Source organism: Ascaphus truei, unplaced genomic scaffold (assembly GCF_040206685.1).
Source record: "Ascaphus truei isolate aAscTru1 unplaced genomic scaffold, aAscTru1.hap1 HAP1_SCAFFOLD_1440, whole genome shotgun sequence".
Lineage (NCBI taxonomy): Eukaryota > Metazoa > Chordata > Amphibia > Anura > Ascaphidae > Ascaphus > Ascaphus truei.
In genome coordinates, this window is record NW_027454324.1 from 5206 (window position 1) to 25000 (window position 19795).

General features: G+C 55.5%; 1 protein-coding gene across 1 annotated transcript in view; it reads right to left on the reverse strand.

The window, feature by feature from the left end:
* Window positions 1-3321: 3321 nt before the first annotated feature.
* The window catches only part of LOC142475937 (serine/threonine-protein kinase 36-like), a gene marked incomplete at its 3' end in the record, with an annotated part of 17220 nt that continues 746 nt past the window's right edge, over window positions 3322-19795 (reverse strand). Inside the window, exons 2-6 of the mRNA XM_075581600.1 lie at window positions 17055-17139; window positions 16304-16444; window positions 16073-16150; window positions 13130-13260; window positions 3322-3617 (exon numbers count right to left, since the gene is read on the reverse strand). Of these exons, the coding sequence (XP_075437715.1) occupies window positions 3322-3617; window positions 13130-13260; window positions 16073-16150; window positions 16304-16444; window positions 17055-17138 (730 nt within the window). The remainder of the gene's footprint in view (window positions 3618-13129; window positions 13261-16072; window positions 16151-16303; window positions 16445-17054; window positions 17140-19795) is intronic.

Sequence of the window (19795 nt, forward strand, 5' to 3'; positions counted from 1 at the left end):
AGGGAGAGAGGCGGCAGGGAGAGAGGGGGCAGGGAGAGAGGCGGCAGGGGGAGAGGCGGCAGGGAGAGAGGCGGCAGGGAGAGAGGCGGCAGGGAGAGAGGCGGCAGGGGGAGAGGCGGCAGGGAGAGAGGCGGCAGGGGGAGAGGCGGCAGGGAGAGAGGGGGCAGGGGGAGAGGCGGCGGGGAGAAAGGGGGCAGGGAGAGAGGCGGCAGGGAGAGAGGGGGCAGGGAGAGAGGGGGCAGGGAGAGAGGCGGCAGGGAGAGAGGCGGCAGGGAGAGTGCCGGCAGGGGGAGGCGGGAGGGAGAGAGGCGGCAGGGAGAGAGGCGGCAGGGAGAGAGGCGGCAGGGAGAGAGGCGGCAGGGAGAGAGGCGGCAGGGAGAGAGGGGCAGGGGGAGAGGGGGCAGGGAGAGAGGCGGCAGGGGGAGAGGCGGCAGGGGGAGAGGGGGCAGGGGGAGAGGCGGGAGGGAGAGAGGCGGCAGGGAGAGAGGCGGGAGGGAGAGAGGCGGCAGGGAGAGAGGCGGCAGGGGGAGAGGCGGCAGGGGGAGAGGCGGCAGGGGGAGAGGCGGCAGGGGGAGAGGCGGCAGGGGGAGAGGGGGCAGGGGGAGAGGCGGGAGGGAGAGAGGCGGCAGGGAGAGAGGCGGGAGGGAGAGAGGCGGCAGGGGGAGAGGCGGCAGGGGGAGGCGGGAGGGAGAGAGGCGGCAGGGAGAGAGGGGGCAGGGAGAGAGGCGGCAGGGGGAGAGGCGGCAGGGAGAGAGGCGGCAGGGAGAGAGGCGGCAGGGAGAGAGGCGGCAGGGAGAGAGGCGGCAGGGGGAGAGGCGGCAGGGAGAGAGGCGGCAGGGGGAGAGGCGGCAGGGAGAGAGGGGGCAGGGGGAGAGGCGGCGGGGAGAAAGGGGGCAGGGAGAGAGGCGGCAGGGAGAGAGGGGGCAGGGAGAGAGGGGGCAGGGAGAGAGGCGGCAGGGAGAGAGGCGGCAGGGAGAGTGCCGGCAGGGGGAGGCGGGGAGGGAGAGAGGCGGCAGGGAGAGAGGCGGCAGGGAGAGAGGCGGCAGGGAGAGAGGCGGCAGGGAGAGAGGCGGCAGGGAGAGAGGGGCAGGGGGAGAGGGGGCAGGGAGAGAGGCGGCAGGGAGAGACGAGGCAGGGAGAGAGGCGGCAGGGAGAGAGGCGGGAGGGAGAGAGGGGGCAGGGGGAGAGGCGGCGGGGAGAAAGGGGGCAGGGAGAGAGGCGGCAGGGAGAGAGGGGGCAGGGAGAGAGGGGGCAGGGAGAGAGGCGGCAGGGAGAGAGGCGGCAGGGAGAGAGGCGGCAGGGAGAGAGGGGGCAGGGAGAGAGGCGGCAGGGAGAGGCGGCAGGGAGAGGCGGCAGGGAGAGAGGCGGGAGGGAGAGAGGCGGCAGGGAGAGAGGCGGCAGGGAGAGAGGCGACAGGGAGAGAGGCGACAGGGAGAGAGGCGGCAGGGAGAGAGGCGGCAGGAAGAGAGGCGGCAGGGGGAGAGGCGGCAGGGGGAGAGGCGGCAGGGGGAGAGGCGGCAGGGGGAGAGGGGGCAGGGGGAGAGGCGGGAGGGAGAGAGGCGGCAGGGAGAGAGGCGGGAGGGAGAGAGGCGGGAGGGAGAGAGGCGGCAGGGAGAGGCGGGAGGGAGAGAGGCGGCAGGGAGAGGGAGCAGGGAGAGAGGCGGCAGGGAGAGAGGCGGCAGGGAGAGAGGCGGCAGGGAGAGAGGCGGCAGGGAGAGAGGCGGGAGGGAGAGAGGCGGGAGGGAGAGAGGCGGGAGGGAGAGAGGCGGGAGGGAGAGAGGCGGCAGGGAGAGAGGCGGCAGGGAGAGAGGCGGCAGGGAGAGGGAGCAGGGAGAGAGGCGGCAGGGAGAGAGGCGGCAGGGAGAGAGGCGGCAGGGAGAGAGGCGGCAGGGAGAGAGGCGGGAGGGAGAGAGGCGGGAGGGAGAGAGGCGGCAGGGAGAGAGGCGGCAGGGAGAGAGGCGGCAGGGGGAGAGGCGGTAGGGGGAGAGGGGGCAGGGAGAGAGGCGGCAGGGAGAGAGGCGGCAGGGAGAGAGGCGGCAGGGGGAGAGGCGGTAGGGGGAGAGGGGGCAGGGAGAGAGGCGGCAGGGAGAGAGGCGGCAGGGAGAGAGGCGGCAGGGAGAGAGGCGGCAGGGAGAGAGGCGGCAGGGAGAGAGGCGGCAGGGAGAGAGGCGGCAGGGAGAGAGGCGGCAGGGAGAGAGGCGGGAGGGAGAGAGGCGGGAGGGAGAGAGGCGGCAGGGAGAGAGGCGGCAGGGAGAGAGGCGGCAGGGAGAGAGGCGGCAGGGAGAGAGGCGGCAGGGAGAGAGGCGGCAGGGAGAGAGGCGGCAGGGAGAGAGGCGGCAGGGAGAGAGGCGGCAGGGGGAGAGGGGGCAGGGAGAGAGGCGGCAGGGAGAGAGGCGGCAGGGAGAGAGGCGGCAGGGAGAGAGGCGGCAGGGAGAGAGGCGGCAGGGAGAGAGGCGGCAGGGAGAGAGGCGGTAGGGGGAGAGGGGGCAGGGAGAGAGGCGGCAGGGAGAGAGGCGGCAGGGAGAGAGGCGGCAGGGAGAGAGGCGGCAGGGAGAGAGGCGGCAGGGAGAGAGGCGGCAGGGAGAGAGGCGGCAGGGAGAGAGGCGGGAGGGAGAGAGGCAGCAGGGAGAGGCGGCAGGGAGAGAGGCGGGAGGGAGAGAGGCAGGAGGGAGAGAGACGGCAGGGAGAGGCGGGAGGGAGAGAGGCGGCAGGGAGAGAGGCGGGAGGGAGAGAGGCGGCAGGGAGAGAGGCGGCAGGGAGAGGGGGCAGGGAGAGAGGCGGGAGGGAGAGAGGCGGCAGGGAGAGAGGCGGCAGGGAGAGAGGCGGCAGGGAGAGAGGCGGCAGGGAGAGAGGCGGCAGGGAGAGAGGCGGGAGGGAGAGAGGCGGCAGGGAGAGAGGCGGCAGGGAGAGGCGGGAGGGAGAGAGGCGGCAGGGAGAGCGGGGGCAGGGAGAGACATTCTATGTCCCGACTTTTGTAATAAAATACCTTTATTACTGACAGTATAACACAGTGATACAATGTTACTGGGCCAAAGAGCTGACTCTCTCGGACCCTTATACACGGAACAGGGGTTAGTAAAACGGGCTTGACCTTTATTAGAGAGCCTGGTTACCCCCTCCCGTCACACCCCTCCTTTCTATTCCCCTCTGTATCCCTCTCCTCTATACCCCCCACCCCTGCATTACCCCATCTCTATGCCCCCCTGTATCCCTTCCTTCCTCTCTATCCCCACCCTGTTACCCCTCCTCTCTAACCCCGCCCTGTATCCCCTCCTGTCTATACCCCCCCCTGGTGTATCCCCTCCTCCCTCCTCCCTGCACCGACTCCGCCCCTCCTGTATTTCCACCCCATATAATATATCCTTACCCTGAGTTCGGGGGATACACTCCGTGGCCACCGCACGGCCTGCTGGGTAATGATGCTAACCAGCTGGAAGATGCTGTGCGTGTAAAAGGGCGGAGTCCCGACCAGCAGCTCGTACACAATGCAGCCCAGCGCCCACAGGTCCGAGCGGTGATCATACGGACGCTCAAGGACCAGCTCCGGAGACATGTATAGGGGGGTCCCCTTTATAGAACGTACAACTAGGGTGTCAAGACTGAGCTCCCGGGCAAACCTGAGACAGACAGACAGACTGACTGAGCTCCCGGGCAAACCTGAGACAGACAGACAGACAGACAGACAGACTGAGCTCCCGGGCAAACCTGAGACAGACAGACAGACAGACAGACAGACTGAGCTCCCGGGCAAACCTAAGACAGACAGACAGACAGACAGACTGACAGACTGACTGAGCTCCCGGGCAAACCTGAGACAGACAGACAGACAGACTGACTGAGCTCCCGGGCAAACCTGAGACAGACAGACAGACAGACAGACTGAGATCCCGGGCAAACCTGAGACAGACAGACAGACAGACAGACAGAGCTCCCGGGCAAACCTGAGACAGACAGACAGACAGACAGACAGACAGACAGACTGAGCTCCCGGGCAAACCTGAGACAGACAGACAGACTGAGCTCCCGGGCAAACCTGAGACAGACAGACAGACAGACAGACTGAGCTCCCGGGCAAACCTGAGACAGACAGACAGACAGACAGACAGACAGACTGAGCTCCCGGGCAAACCTGAGACAGACAGACAGACAGACAGACTGAGCTCCCGGGCAAACCTGAGACAGACAGACAGACAGACAGACTGAGCTCCCGGGCAAACCTGAGACAGACAGACAGACAGACTGACTGAGCTCCCGGGCAAACCTGAGACAGACAGACAGACAGACTGACTGAGCTCCCGGGCAAACCTGAGACAGACAGACAGACAGACAGACTGAGCTCCCGGGCAAACCTGAGACAGACAGACAGACAGACTGACTGAGCTCCTGGGCAAACCTGAGACAGACAGACAGACAGACAGACAGACAGACAGACAGACAGACAGACAGACAGAGCTCCCGGGCAAACCTGAGACAGACAGACAGACAGACAGACTGACTGAGCTCCCGGGCAAACCTGAGACAGACAGACAGACAGACAGACAGACAGACTGAGCTCCCGGGCAAACCTGAGACAGACAGACAGACTGACTGAGCTCCCGGGCAAACCTGAGACAGACAGACAGACAGACTGAGCTCCCGGGCAAACCTGAGACAGACAGACAGACAGACTGAGCTCCCGGGCAAACCTGAGACAGACAGACTCACCCGAAGTCGCACAGTTTGTATATACTGTATATCTCTCCCCTCTCTCTCTCACCCGAAGTCACACAGTTTGTATATACTGTATATCTCTCTCCCCTCTCTCTCACCCGAAGTCGCACAGTTTGTATATACTGTATATCTCTCTCCCCTCTCTCTCACCCGAAGTCGCAGTTTGTATATACTGTATATCTCTCCCCTCTCTCTCACCCGAAGTCGCACAGTTTGTATATACTGTATATCTCTCCCCTCTCTCTCTCTCTCTCACCCGAAGTCACAGTTTGTATATACTGTATATCTCTCCCCTCTCTCTCTCACCCGAAGTCGCAGTTTGTATATACTGTATATCTCTCCCCTCTCTCTCTCTCCCGAAGTCGCACAGTTTGTATATACTGTATATCTCTCTCCCCTCTCTCTCACCCGAAGTCGCACAGTTTGTATATACTGTATATCTCTCCCCTCTCTCTCTCACCCGAAGTCGCAGTTTGTATATACTGTATCTCTCTCCCCTCTCTCTCATCCGAAGTCGCACAGTTTGTATATACTGTATATCTCTCCCCTCTCTCTCATCCGAAGTCGCACAGTTTGTATATACTGTATCTCTCTCTCCTCTCTCTCTCTCTCACCCGAAGTCGCACAGTTTGTATATACTGTATATCTCTCCCCTCTCTCTCACCCGAAGTCGCACAGTTTGCATATACTGTATATCTCTCCACTCTCTCTCTCATCCGAAGTCGCACAGTTTGTATATACTGAATATCTCTCCCCTCTCTCTCTCACCCGAAGTCGCACAGTTTGTATATACTGTATATCTCTCCCCTCTCTCTCACCCGAAGTCGCACAGTTTGTATATACTGTATATCTCTCCCCTCTCTCTCACCCGAAGTCGCACAGTTTGTATATACTGTATATCTCTCCCCTCTCTCACCCGAACTCGCACAGTTTGTATATACTGTATATCTCTCCCCTCTCTCACCCGAAGTCGCACAGTTTGTATATACTGTATATCTCTCCCCTCTCTCTCACCCGAAGTCGCACAGTTTGTATATACTGTATATCTCTCCCCTCTCTCTCATCCGAAGTCGCAGTTTGTATATACTGTATATCTCTCCCCTCTCTCTCATCCGAAGTCGCAGTTTGTATATACTGTATATCTCTCCCCTCTCTCTCTCACCCGAAGTCGCACAGTTTGTATATACTGTATATCTCTCCCCTCTCTCTCACCCGAAGTCGCACAGTTTATATATACTGTATATCTCTCCCCTCTCCCGAAGTCGCACAGTTTGTATATACTGTATATCTCTCTCCCCTCTCTCTCACCCGAAGTCGCACAGTTTGTATATACTGTATATCTCTCCCCTCTCTCTCTCACCCGAAGTCGCACAGTTTGTATATACTGTATATCTCTCCCCTCTCTCTCACCCGAAGTCGCACAGTTTGTATATACTGTATATCTCTCTCCCCTCTCTCTCACCCGAAGTCGCACAGTTTGTATATACTGTATATCTCTCCCCTCTCTCTCTCACCCGAAGTCGCACAGTTTGTATATACTGTATATCTCTCCCCTCTCTCTCACCCGAAGTCGCACAGTTTGTATATACTGTATATCTCTCCCCTCTCTCTCACCCGAAGTCGCAGTTTGTATAAACTGTATATCTCTCCCCTCTCTCTCATCCGAAGTCGCACAGTTTGTATATACTGTATATCTCTCCCCTCTCTCACCCGAACTCGCACAGTTTGTATATACTGTATATCTCTCCCCTCTCTCTCACCCGAAGTCGCACAGTTTGTATATACTGTATATCTCTCCCCTCTCTCTCACCCGAAGTCGCACAGTTTGTATATACTGTATATCTCTCTCCCCTCTCTCTCACCCGAAGTCGCACAGTTTGTATATACTGTATATCTCTCCCCTCTCTCTCTCTCACCCGAAGTCGCACAGTTTGTATATACTGTATATCTCTCCCCTCTCTCTCACCCGAAGTCGCAGTTTGTATATACTGTATATCTCTCCCCTCTCTCTCTCACCCGAAGTCGCACAGTTTGTATATACTGTATATCTCTCCCCTCTCTCTCACCCGAAGTCGCACAGTTTGTATATACTGTATATCTCTCCCCTCTCTCACCCGAAGTCGCACAGTTTGTATATACTGTATATCTCTCCCCTCTCTCTCTCTCACCCGAAGTCGCACAGTTTGTATATACTGTATATCTCTCCCCTCTCTCTCACCCGAAGTCGCACAGTTTGTATATACTGTATATCTCTCCCCTCTCTCACCCGAAGTCGCACAGTTTGTATATACTGTATATCTCTCCCCTCTCTCACCCGAACTCGCACAGTTTGTATATACTGTATATCTCTCTCCCCTCTCTCTCACCCGAAGTCGCACAGTTTGTATATACTGTATATCTCTCCCCTCTCTCTCTCATCCGAAGTCGCAGTTTGTATATACTGTATATCTCTCCCCTCTCTCTCTCTCCCGAAGTCGCACAGTTTGTATATACTGTATATCTCTCCCCTCTCTCTCACCCGAAGTCGCAGTTTGTATACTGTATATCTCTCCTCTCTCTCTCTCTCACCCGAAGTCGCACAGTTTGTATATACTGTATATCTCTCCCCTCTCTCTCACCCGAAGTCGCACAGTTTGTATATACTGTATATCTCTCCCCTCTCTCTCTCACCCGAAGTCTCACAGTTTGTATACACTGTATATCTCTCCCCTCTGTCTCTCACCCGAAGTCGCACAGTTTGTATATACTGTATATCTCTCCCCTCTCTCTCACCCGAAGTCGCACAGTTTGTATATACTGTATATCTCTCCCCTCTCTCTCTCCACCCGAAGTCTCAGTTTGTATATACTGTATATCTCTCCCCTCTCTCTCACCCGAAGTCGCACAGTTTGTATATACTGTATATCTCTCCCCTCTCTCTCCCGAAGTCTCACAGTTTGTATATACTGTATATCTCTCCCCTCTCTCTCCCGAAGTCGCACAGTTTGTATATACTGTATATCTCTTCCCTCTCTCACCCGAAGTCGCACAGTTTGTATATACTGTATATCTCTCCCCTCTCTCTCTCACCCGAAGTCGCACAGTTTGTATATACTGTATATCTCTCCCCTCTCTCTCATCCGAAGTCGCAGTTTGTATATACTGTATATCTCTCCCCTCTCTCTCACCCGAAGAAGCACAGTTTGTATATACTGTATATCTCTCCCCTCTCTCTCTCACCCGAAGTCGCAGTTTGTATATACTGTATATCTCTCCCCTCTCTCTCTCTCCCGAAGTCGCACAGTTTGTATATACTGTATATCTCTCTCCCCTCTCTCTCACCCGAAGTCGCACAGTTTGTATATACTGTATATCTCTCCCCTCTCTCTCATCCGAAGTCGCACAGTTTGTATATACTGTATCTCTCTCTCCTCTCTCTCTCTCTCTCTCACCCGAAGTCGCACAGTTTGTATATACTGTATATCTCTCCCCTCTCTCTCACCCGAAGTCGCACAGTTTGTATATACTGTATATCTCTCCACTCTCTCTCTCATCCGAAGTCGCACAGTTTGTATATACTGAATATCTCTCCCCTCTCTCTCTCACCCGAAGTCGCACAGTTTGTATATACTGTATATCTCTCCCCTCTCTCTCACCCGAAGTCGCACAGTTTGTATATACTGTATATCTCTCCCCTCTCTCTCACCCGAAGTCGCACAGTTTGTATATACTGTATATCTCTCCCCTCTCTCACCCGAACTCGCACAGTTTGTATATACTGTATATCTCTCCCCTCTCTCTCACCCGAAGTCGCACAGTTTGTATATACTGTATATCTCTCCCCTCTCTCTCATCCGAAGTCGCAGTTTGTATATACTGTATATCTCTCCCCTCTCTCTCATCCGAAGTCGCAGTTTGTATATACTGTATATCTCTCCCCTCTCTCTCACCCGAAGTCGCACAGTTTATATATACTGTATATCTCTCCCCTCTCCCGAAGTCGCACAGTTTGTATATACTGTATATCTCTCCCCTCTCTCTCACCCGAAGTCGCACAGTTTATATATACTGTATATCTCTCCCCTCTCCCGAAGTCGCACAGTTTGTATATACTGTATATCTCTCTCCCCTCTCTCTCTCACCCGAAGTCGCACAGTTTGTATATACTGTATATCTCTCCCCTCTCTCTCTCACCCGAAGTCGCACAGTTTGTATATACTGTATATCTCTCCCCTCTCTCTCACCCGAAGTCGCACAGTTTGTAAATACTGTATATCTCTCCCCTCTCTCTCATCCGAAGTCGCAGTTTGTATATACTGTATATCTCTCCCCTCTCTCTCACCCGAAGTCGCACAGTTTGTATATACTGTATATCTCTCCCCTCTCTCTCTCACCCGAAGTCGCAGTTTGTATATACTGTATATCTCTCCCCTCTCTCTCACCCGAAGTCGCAGTTTGTATAAACTGTATATCTCTCCCCTCTCTCTCATCCGAAGTCGCACAGTTTGTATATACTGTATATCTCTCCTCTCTCTCTCTCACCCGAAGTCGCAGTTTGTATATACTGTATATCTCTCCCCTCTCTCACCCGAACTCGCACAGTTTGTATATACTGTATATCTCTCCCCTCTCTCTCACCCGAAGTCGCACAGTTTGTATATACTGTATATCTCTCCCCTCTCTCTCTCTCACCCGAAGTCGCACAGTTTGTATATACTGTATATCTCTCCCCTCTCTCTCACCCGAAGTCGCAGTTTGTATATACTGTATATCTCTCCCCTCTCTCTCTCACCCGAAGTCGCACAGTTTGTATATACTGTATATCTCTCCCCTCTCTCTCACCCGAAGTCGCACAGTTTGTATATACTGTATATCTCTCCCCTCTCTCACCCGAAGTCGCACAGTTTGTATATACTGTATATCTCTCCCCTCTCTCACCCGAACTCGCACAGTTTGTATATACTGTATATCTCTCTCCCCTCTCTCTCACCCGAAGTCGCACAGTTTGTATATACTGTATATCTCTCCCCTCTCTCTCTCATCCGAAGTCGCAGTTTGTATATACTGTATATCTCTCCCCTCTCTCTCCCGAAGTCGCACAGTTTGTATATACTGTATATCTCTCCCCTCTCTCTCTCACCCGAAGTCGCAGTTTGTATACTGTATATCTCTCCTCTCTCTCTCTCTCACCCGAAGTCGCACAGTTTGTATATACTGTATATCTCTCCCCTCTCTCTCACCCGAAGTCGCACAGTTTGTATATACTGTATATCTCTCCCCTCTCTCTCTCACCCGAAGTCTCACAGTTTGTATACACTGTATATCTCTCCCCTCTGTCTCTCACCCGAAGTCGCACAGTTTGTATATACTGTATATCTCTCCCCTCTCTCTCACCCGAAGTCGCACAGTTTGTATATACTGTATATCTCTCCCCTCTCTCTCTCCACCCGAAGTCTCAGTTTGTATATACTGTATATCTCTCCCCTCTCTCTCACCCGAAGTCGCACAGTTTGTATATACTGTATATCTCTCCCCTCTCTCTCCCGAAGTCTCACAGTTTGTATATACTGTATATCTCTCCCCTCTCTCTCCCGAAGTCGCACAGTTTGTATATACTGTATATCTCTTCCCTCTCTCACCCGAAGTCGCACAGTTTGTATATACTGTATATCTCTCCCCTCTCTCTCTCACCCGAAGTCGCACAGTTTGTATATACTGTATATCTCTCCCCTCTCTCTCATCCGAAGTCGCAGTTTGTATATACTGTACAGTATATCTCTCCCCTCTCTCTCACCCGAAGTCGCACAGTTTGTATATACTGTATATCTCTCCCCTCTCTCTCATCCGAAGTCGCAGTTTGTATATACTGTACAGTATATCTCTCCCCTCTCTCTCACCCGAAGTCGCAGTTTGTATATACTGTATATCTCTCCCCTCTCTCTCACCCGAAGTCGCACAGTTTGTATATACTGTATATCTCTCCTCTCTCTCTCTCACCCGAAGTCGCACAGTTTGTATATACTGTATATCTCTCTCCTCTCTCTCTCACCCGAAGTCGCACAGTTTGTATATACTGTATATCTCTCCCCTCTCTCTCACCCGAAGTCGCACAGTTTGTATATACTGTATATCTCTCCCCTCTCTCTCACCCGAAGTCGCACAGTTTGTATATACTGTATATCTCTCCCCTCTCTCTCACCCGAAGTCGCACAGTTTGTATATACTGTATATCTCTCCCCTCTCTCTCACCCGAAGTCGCACAGTTTGTATATACTGTATATCTCTCCCCCACCCGAAGTCGCAGTTTGTATATACTGTATATCTCTCCCCTCTCTCTCACCCCCGAAGTCGCACAGTTTGTATATACTGTATATCTCTCCCCTCTCTCTCTCCCCCGAAGTCGCACAGTTTGTATATACTGTATATCTCTCCCCTCTCTCTCTCACCCGAAGTCGCACAGTTTGTATATACTGTATATCTCTCCCCTCTCTCTCACCCGAAGTCACACAGTTTGTATATACTGTATATCTCTCCCCTCTCTCTCACCCGAAGTCGCACAGTTTGAATATACTGTATATCTCTCCCCTCTCTCTCTCCCGAAGTCGCACAGTTTGTATATACTGTATATCTCTCCCCTCTCTCTCTCACCCGAAGTCGCACAGTTTGTATATACTGTATATCTCTCCCCTCTCTCTCACCGAAGTCGCACAGTTTGTATATACTGTATATCTCTCCTCTCTCTCACCCGAAGTCGCACAGTTTGTATATACTGTATATCTCTCCCCTCTCCCCTCTCTCTCACCCGAAGTCGCACAGTTTGTATATACTGTATATCTCTCCCCTCTCTCTCTCACCCGAAGTCACACAGTTTGTATATACTGTATATCTCTCCCCTCTCCCCTCTCTCTCACCCGAAGTCGCACAGTTTGTATATACTGTATATCTCTCCCCTCTCTCTCACCCGAAGTCTCACAGTTTGTATATACTGTATATCTCTCCCCTCTCTCTCACCCGAAGTCGCACAGTTTGTATATACTGTATATCTCTCCCCTCTCTCTCACCCGAAGTCGCACAGTTTGTATATACTGTATATCTCTCCCCTCTCTCTCACCCGAAGTCGCACAGTTTGTATATACTGTATATCTTTCCTCTCTCTCTCTCACCCGAAGTCGCACAGTTTGTATATACTGTATCTCTCTCCCCTCTCTCTCACCCGAAGTCGCACAGTTTGTATATACTGTATATCTCTCCCCTCTCTCTCTCACCCGAAGTCGCACAGTTTGTATATACTGTATATCTCTCCCCTCTCTCTCATCCGAAGTCGCACAGTTTGTATATACTGTATATCTCTTCCCTCTCTCTCTCTCACCCGAAGTCGCAGTTTGTATATACTGTATATCTCTCCCCTCTCTCTCTCTCACCCGAAGTCGCAGTTTGTATATACTGTATATCTCTCCCCTCTCTCTCACCCGAAGTCGCACAGTTTGTATATACTGTATATCTCTCCCCTCTCTCTCACCCGAAGTCGCACAGTTTGTATATACTGTATATCTCTCCTCTCTCTCACCCGAAGTCGCACAGTTTGTATATACTGTAAATCTCTCCCCTCTCTCTCACCCGAAGTCGCACAGTTTGTATATACTGTATATCTCTCCCCTCTCTCTCATCCGAAGTCGCACAGTTTGTATATACTGTATATCTCTCTCCCCTCTCTCTCACCCGAAGTCGCACAGTTTGTATATACTGTATATCTCTCCCCTCTCTCTCTCACCCGAAGTCGCACAGTTTGTATATACTGTATATCTCTCCCCTCTCTCTCACCCGAAGTCGCAGTTTGTATATACTGTATATCTCTCCCCTCTCTCTCTCTCACCCGAAGTCGCAGTTTGTATATACTGTATATCTCTCCCCTCTCTCTCTCTCACCCGAAGTCGCACAGTTTGTATATACTGTATATCTCTCCCCTCTCTCTCACCCGAAGTCGCAGTTTGTATATACTGTATATCTCTCCCCTCTCTCTCTCACCCGAAGTCGAACAGTTTGTATATACTGTATATCTCTCCTCTCTCTCTCTCTCACCCAAAGTCGCACAGTTTGTATATACTGTATATCTCTCCCCTCTCTCTCTCACCCGAAGTCGCAGTTTGTATATACTGTATATCTCTCCCCCCTCTCTCTCCCGAAGTCTCACAGTTTGTATATACTGTATATCTCTCCTCTCTCTCTCACCCGAAGTCGCACAGTTTGTATATACTGTATATCTCTCCCCTCTCCCCTCTCTCTCACCCGAAGTCGCAGTTTGTATATACTGTATATCTCTCCTCTCTCTCTCTCTCACCCGAAGTCGCACAGTTTGTATATACTGTATATCTCTCCCCTCTCTCTTACCCGAAGTCGCACAGTTTGTATATACTGTATATCTCTCCTCTCTCTCTCTCACCCGAAGTCGCAGAGTTTGATGCTTCCTCCTTTTCCCAGCAAAATGTTCTGAGGTTTCATATCTCTGTGCAGAATCCGATGAGAGTGCAGGTAATAGAGCGCAGATACCAGCTGTGCCGAGACATCCCTCACCTAGAGATAGACAGCACCCTGTGACAGTGCAGAGACCGCTCGCCCCTTCCCTGTGAGAGTGCAGAGATCGCGCGCCCCTTCCCTGTGAGAGTGCAGAGATCGCGCGCCCTTTCCCTGTGAGAGTGCAGAGACCGCGCGCCCCTTCCCTGTGAGAGTGCAGAGACCGCGCGCCCCTTCCCTGTGAGAGTGCAGAGACCGCACGCACCACCCTGTGAGAGTGCAGAGATCGCGCGCCCCTTCCCTGTGAGAGTGCAGAGATCGCGCGCCCCTTCCCTGTGAGAGTGCAGAGACCGCGCGCCCCTTCCCTGTGAGAGTGCAGAGACCGCACGCACCACCCTGTGAGAGTGCAGAGATCGCACGCACCACCCTGTGAGAGTGCAGAGATCGCGCGCCCCTTCCCTGTGAGAGTGCAGAGATCGCGCGCCCCTTCCCTGTGAGAGTGCAGAGATCGCGCGCCCCTTCCCTGTGAGAGTGCAGAGATTGCGCGCCCCTTCCCTGTGAGAGTGCAGAGATCGCGCGCCCCTTCCCTGTGAGAGTGCAGAGATCGCGCGCCCCTTCCCTGTGAGAGTGCAGAGACCGCGCGCCCCTTCCCTGTGAGAGTGCAGAGATCGCGCGCCCTTTCCCTGTGAGAGTGCAAAGATCGCGCGCCCTTTCCCTGTGAGAGTGCAGAGACCGCGCGCCCCTTCCCTGTGAGAGTGCAGAGATCGTGCGCCCTTTCCCTGTGAGAGTGCAGAGATCGCGCGCCCTTTCCCTGTGAGAGTGCAGAGATCGCGCGCCCTTTCCCTGTGAGAGTGCAGAGATCGCGCGCCCTTTCCACGTGAGAGTGCAGAGATCGCACGCACCCCCCGTGAGAGTGCAGAGATCGCGCGCCCCTTCCCTGTGAGAGTGCAGACCGCGCGCCCCTTCCCTGTGAGAGTGCAGAGATCGCGCGCCCCTTCCCTGTGAGAGTGCAGAGACCGCACGCACCACCCTGTGAGAGTGCAGAGATCGCGCGCCCCTTCCCTGTGAGAGTGCAGAGATCGCACGCACCCCCTGTGAGTGCAGAGATCGCGCGCCCCTTCCCTGTGAGAGTGCAGAGACCGCACGCACCACCCTGTGAGAGTGCAGAGATCGCACGCACCCCGTGAGAGTGCAGAGATCGCGCGCCCCTTCCTTGTGAGAGTGCAGAGACCGCGCGCCCCTTCCCTGTGAGAGTGCAGAGGCCGCACGCACCACCCTGTGAGAGTGCAGAGATCGCACGCACCCCCCGTGAGAGTGCAGAGATCGCGCCCCTTCCTTGTGAGAGTGCAGAGACCGCGCGCCCCTTCCCTGTGAGTGCAGAGATCGCGCGCACCCCGTGAGAGTGCAGAGATCGCGCGCCCCTTCCTTGTGAGAGTGCAGAGATTGCGCGCCCCTTCCCTGTGAGAGTGCAGAGACCGCACGCACCACCCTGTGAGAGTGCAGAGATCGCACGCACCCCGTGAGAGTGCAGAGATCGCGCGCCCCTTCCTTGTGAGAGTGCAGAGATCGCGCGCCCCTTCCCTGTGAGAGTGCAGAGATCGCGCGCCCCTTCCCTGTGAGAGTGCAGAGACCGCACGCACCACCCTGTGAGAGTGCAGAGATCGCACGCACCCCCCGTGAGAGTGCAGAGATCGCGCGCCCCTTCCTTGTGAGAGTGCAGAGACCGCGCGCCCCTTCCCTGTGAGAGTGCAGAGACCGCGCGCCCCCTCCCTGTGAGAGTGCAGAGACCGCACGCACCCCCTGTGAGAATGCAGAGACTGCACGCACCACAATGTGAGAGTGCAGAGATCGCGCGCCCCTTCCTTGTGAGAGTGCAGAGACCGCGCGCCCCTTCCCTGTGAGAGTGCAGAGACCGCGCGCCCCTTCCCTGTGAGAGTGCAGAGATCGCGCGCCCTTTCCCTGTGAGAGTGCAGAGATCGCACGCACCCCGTGAGAGTGCAGAGATCGCGCGCCCCTTCCTTGTGAGAGTGCAGAGATCGCGCGCCCCTTCCCTGTGAGAGTGCAGAGACCGCACGCACCACCCTGTGAGAGTGCAGAGATCGCACGCACCCCCCGTGAGAGTGCAGAGATCGCGCGCCCCTTCCTTGTGAGAGTGCAGAGACCGCGCGCCCCTTCCCTGTGAGAGTGCAGAGACCGCGCGCCCCCTCCCTGTGAGAGTGCAGAGACCGCACGCACCCCCTGTGAGAATGCAGAGACTGCACGCACCACAATGTGAGAGTGCAGAGATCGCGCGCCCCTTCCTTGTGAGAGTGCAGAGACCGCGCGCCCCTTCCCTGTGAGAGTGCAGAGACCGCGCGCCCCTTCCCTGTGAGAGTGCAGAGATCGCGCGCCCTTTCCCTGTGAGAGTGCAGAGATCGCACGCACCCCGTGAGAGTGCAGAGATCGCGCGCCCCTTCCTTGTGAGAGTGCAGAGATCGCGCGCCCCTTCCCTGTGAGAGTGCAGAGATCGCGCGCCCCTTCCCTGTGAGAGTGCAGAGACCGCACGCACCACCCTGTGAGAGTGCAGAGATAGCACGCACCCCCCGTGAGAGTGCAGAGATCGCGCGCCCCTTCCTTGTGAGAGTGCAGAGACCGCGCGCCCCTTCCCTGTGAGAGTGCAGAGACCGCGCGCCCCTTCCCTGTGAGAGTGCAGAGACCGCGCGCCCCCTCCCTGTGAGAGTGCAGAGACCGCACGCACCACAATGTGAGAGTGCAGGGATCGCGCGCCCCTTCCTTGTGAGAGTGCAGAGACCGCGCGCCCCTTCCCTGTGAGAGTGCAGAGACCGCGCGCCCCTTCCCTGTGAGAGTACAGAGACCGCACCCAGATAGTTACCAGCTCCTCAGACAAATTCCCATCATCCTCCAGGATCTGGAAAAGCTCGCCCTCAGCGTATTCGGTCACCACGACAACCTGTGGAGACGGCCAATCAGAGCGCAGCGATCAGACCAGTTTGACTCACCTAGCTGCACTCTCTTGGTGCGTCTTTTGCCTCTCTCGCACAGTCTCTCTGATCTCTCGCACAGTATCTTGCGTCTCACTCCTTGGGCTCTCGCTCAGTCTCACCTCACGGTCTGTCTCGTAGCTGTCTAACATGCGCACGATGTTGGGGTGTCTCAGGTCCCTCATGATCTGGATCTCTCTCTTCAGGGCTCTCAGTTCTTTGTCTGAGCGCCCAACTTTAGGAATAAATTTAAGGGCCACAACCTGCGGAACAAGAAAGGGTGACCTCTGACCTCTTCCCACTGCCAACGCACCCCATGTGACCACCAACCTCCCTACACTGTCAGCGCACCCAATGTGACCTCTGACCTCTTCCCACTGCCAACGCACCCCATGTGACCACCGACCTCCCTACACTGTCAGCGCACCCAATGTGACCTCTGACCTCCGTACACTGCCAGCGCACCCAATCTGACCTCTGACCTCCGTACACTGCCAGCGCATCCCATGTGACCTCCGACCTCCCTACACTGCCAGTGCACCCCGTGTGACCTCTCACCTCCCCGCCATGCTTGTGCCGGCACACCCCAAGTGACCTCTGACCTCCCCGCTCCGCTTACGCCGGTGAAGCCCATGTGACCTCTGACCTCCGTACACTGCCAGCGCACCCAATGTGACCTCTGACCTCCCGTACACTGCCAGCGCACCCAATGTGACCTCTGACCTACGTACACTGCCAGCGCACCCAATGTGACCTCTGACCTCCGTACACTGCCAGCGCACCCAATCTGACCTCTGACCTCCGTACACTGCCAGCGCACCCAATGTGACCTCTGACCTCCCTACACTGCCAGCGCACCCCGTGTGACCTCACCTCTCCGCCGTGCTTGCGCCGGCCCTTGTAAACTCGTCCAAATGAACCTTCCCCGATCAAATCCAAAACGTGGTACCTCTCCATCCTGTGGGAACACTTACACTGTAACACACCCCACACGTGGTATCTCTCCATCCTGTGGGAACACTTACACTGTAACACACCCCACACGTGGTACCTCTCCATCCTGTGGGAACACTTACACTGTAACACACCCCACACGTGGTACCTCTCCATCCTGTGGGAACACTTACACTGTAACACACCCCACACGTGGTACCTCTCCATCCTGTGGGAACACTTACACTGTAACACACCCCACACGTGGTACGTCTCCATCCTGTGGGAACACTTACACTGTAACACACCCCACACGTGGTACCTCTCCATCCTGTGGGAACACTTACACTGTAACACACCCCACACGTGGTACCTCTCCATCCTGTGGGAACACTTACACTGTAACACACCCCACACGTGGTACGTCTCCATCCTGTGGGAACACTTACACTGTAACATAATATCGATATACACATACACACACCTCTCTGACAGTGTGTGTATATATATATATATATATATACACACACATATATATCTCAGTGTGTATGTATGTAGTATATATATATACCTCTGACTGTGTGTGTGTGTGTGTGTGTGTGTGTGTGTATATATATATATATGTATGTAGTGCTGGAAACCTGTCTAAGACATGCAAATGAGCATAGAGTAATATTTCCATTTGCTATATGCTTTACTGTGGAGGGTTTTTGTCACATTTTTTACCCATCATAACTTAACTATATATATATAATCAAAAAAGAATAGCCGATACCGTTCTGTGGCTAACGAAAGGCTTTTATTTGTGCGAGCTTTCGAGATACACTGATCTCTTCTACCAGGGATGTTACAATAAATGAAGCTAAAACGGGGGTTAAACTTAAAAACAGTGTATACTGGAATGTGATCTGTGATGGAAGCAATCCCCCCCCCCCCCTGCTGATCTGTGATGGAAGCAATCCCCCCCCCCCCCGGGCTGATCTGTGATGGAAGCAATCCCCCCCCCCCTGCTGATCTGTGATGGAAGCAATCCCCCCCCCCCCGGGCTGATCTGTGATGGAAGCAATCCCCCCCCCCCCCCGCTGATCTGTGATGGAAGCAATCCCTCCCCCGTGCTGATCTGTGATGGAAGCAATCCCCCCCCCCGTGCTGATCTGTGATGGAAGCAATCCCCCCCCCCCCCGGGCTGATCTGTGATGGAAGCAATCCCCCCCCCCATGCTGATCTGTGATGGAAGCAATCCCCCCCCCCCCTGCTGATTTGTGATGGAAGCAATCCCTCCCCCGTGCTGATCTGTGATGGAAGCAATCCCCCCCCCCCCTGCTGATCTGTGATGGAAGCAATCCCCCCCCCCCCGGGCTGATCTGTGATGGAAGCAATCCCCCCCCCCCCCCCCCCGGGCTGATCTGTGATGGAAGCAATCCCCCCTCCCCCCCCCGGGCTGATCTGTGATGGAAGCAATCCCCCCCCCCCCCGTGCTGATCTGTGATGGAAGCAATCCCCTCCCCCCCCCCCCGTGCTGATCTGTGATGGAAGCAATCCCTCCCCCGGGCTGATCTGTGATGGAAGCAATCCCTCCCCCGGGCTGATCTGTGATGGAAGCAATCCCTCCCCCGGGCTGATCTGTGATGGAAGCAATCCCTCCCCCGGGCTGATCTGTGATGGAAGCAATCCCCCCCCCTGCTGATCTGTGATGGAAGCAATCCCCCCCCCCCCCCGTGCTGATCTGTGATGGAAGCAATCCCCCCCCCCCCGGGCTGATCTGTGATGGAAGCAATCCCCCCCCCCCCGGGCTGATCTGTGATGGAAGCAATCCCCCCCCCCCCCCGGGCTGATCTGTGATGGAAGCAATCCCCCCCCCCGTGCTGATCTGTGATGGAAGCAATCCCTCCCCCCCCCCGTGCTGATCTGTGATGGAAGCAATCCCCCCCCCCCCCCCCCCCGGGCTGATCTGTGATGGAAGCAATCCCCCCCCCCCTGCTGATCTGTGATGGAAGCAATCCCCCCCCCCCTGGCTGATCTGTGATGGAAGCAATCCCTCCCCCGTGCTGATCTGTGATGGAAGCAATCCCCCCCCCCCCGGGCTGATCTGTGATGGAAGCAATCCCCCCCCCGGGCTGATCTGTGATGGAAGCAATCCCCCCCCGGGCTGATCTGTGATGGAAGCAATCCCCCCCGTGCTGATCTGTGATGGAAGCAATCCCCCCCCCCCCCGGGCTGATCTGTGATGGAAGCAATCCCCCCCCCCCCCTGCTGATCTGTGATGGAAGCAATCCCCCCCCCCCCCCTGCTGATCTGTGATGGAAGCAATCCCCCCCCCCCCGGGCTGATCTGTGATGGAAGCAATCCCCCCCCCCCCTGCTGATCTGTGATGGAAGCAATCCCTCCCCCGGGCTGATCTGTGATGGAAGCAATCCCCCCCCCCCCCCCGGGCTGATCTGTGATGGAAGCAATCCCTCCCCCGGGCTGATCTGTGATGGAAGCAATCCCCCCCCCCCCCCCCCCGGGCTGATCTGTGATGGAAGCAATCCCCCCCCCCCCCCCCCCGTGCAGTTTTATGGCTAGAGGTGATAAAATGTCCCTGAATGTCAGTGATGTATGTGTGTGTGTGTGTGTATATATAAATAGCCCCACAATTTACACATTGCTTTACAAATTGCGTGTGTGGAGTGGGGGTGTAT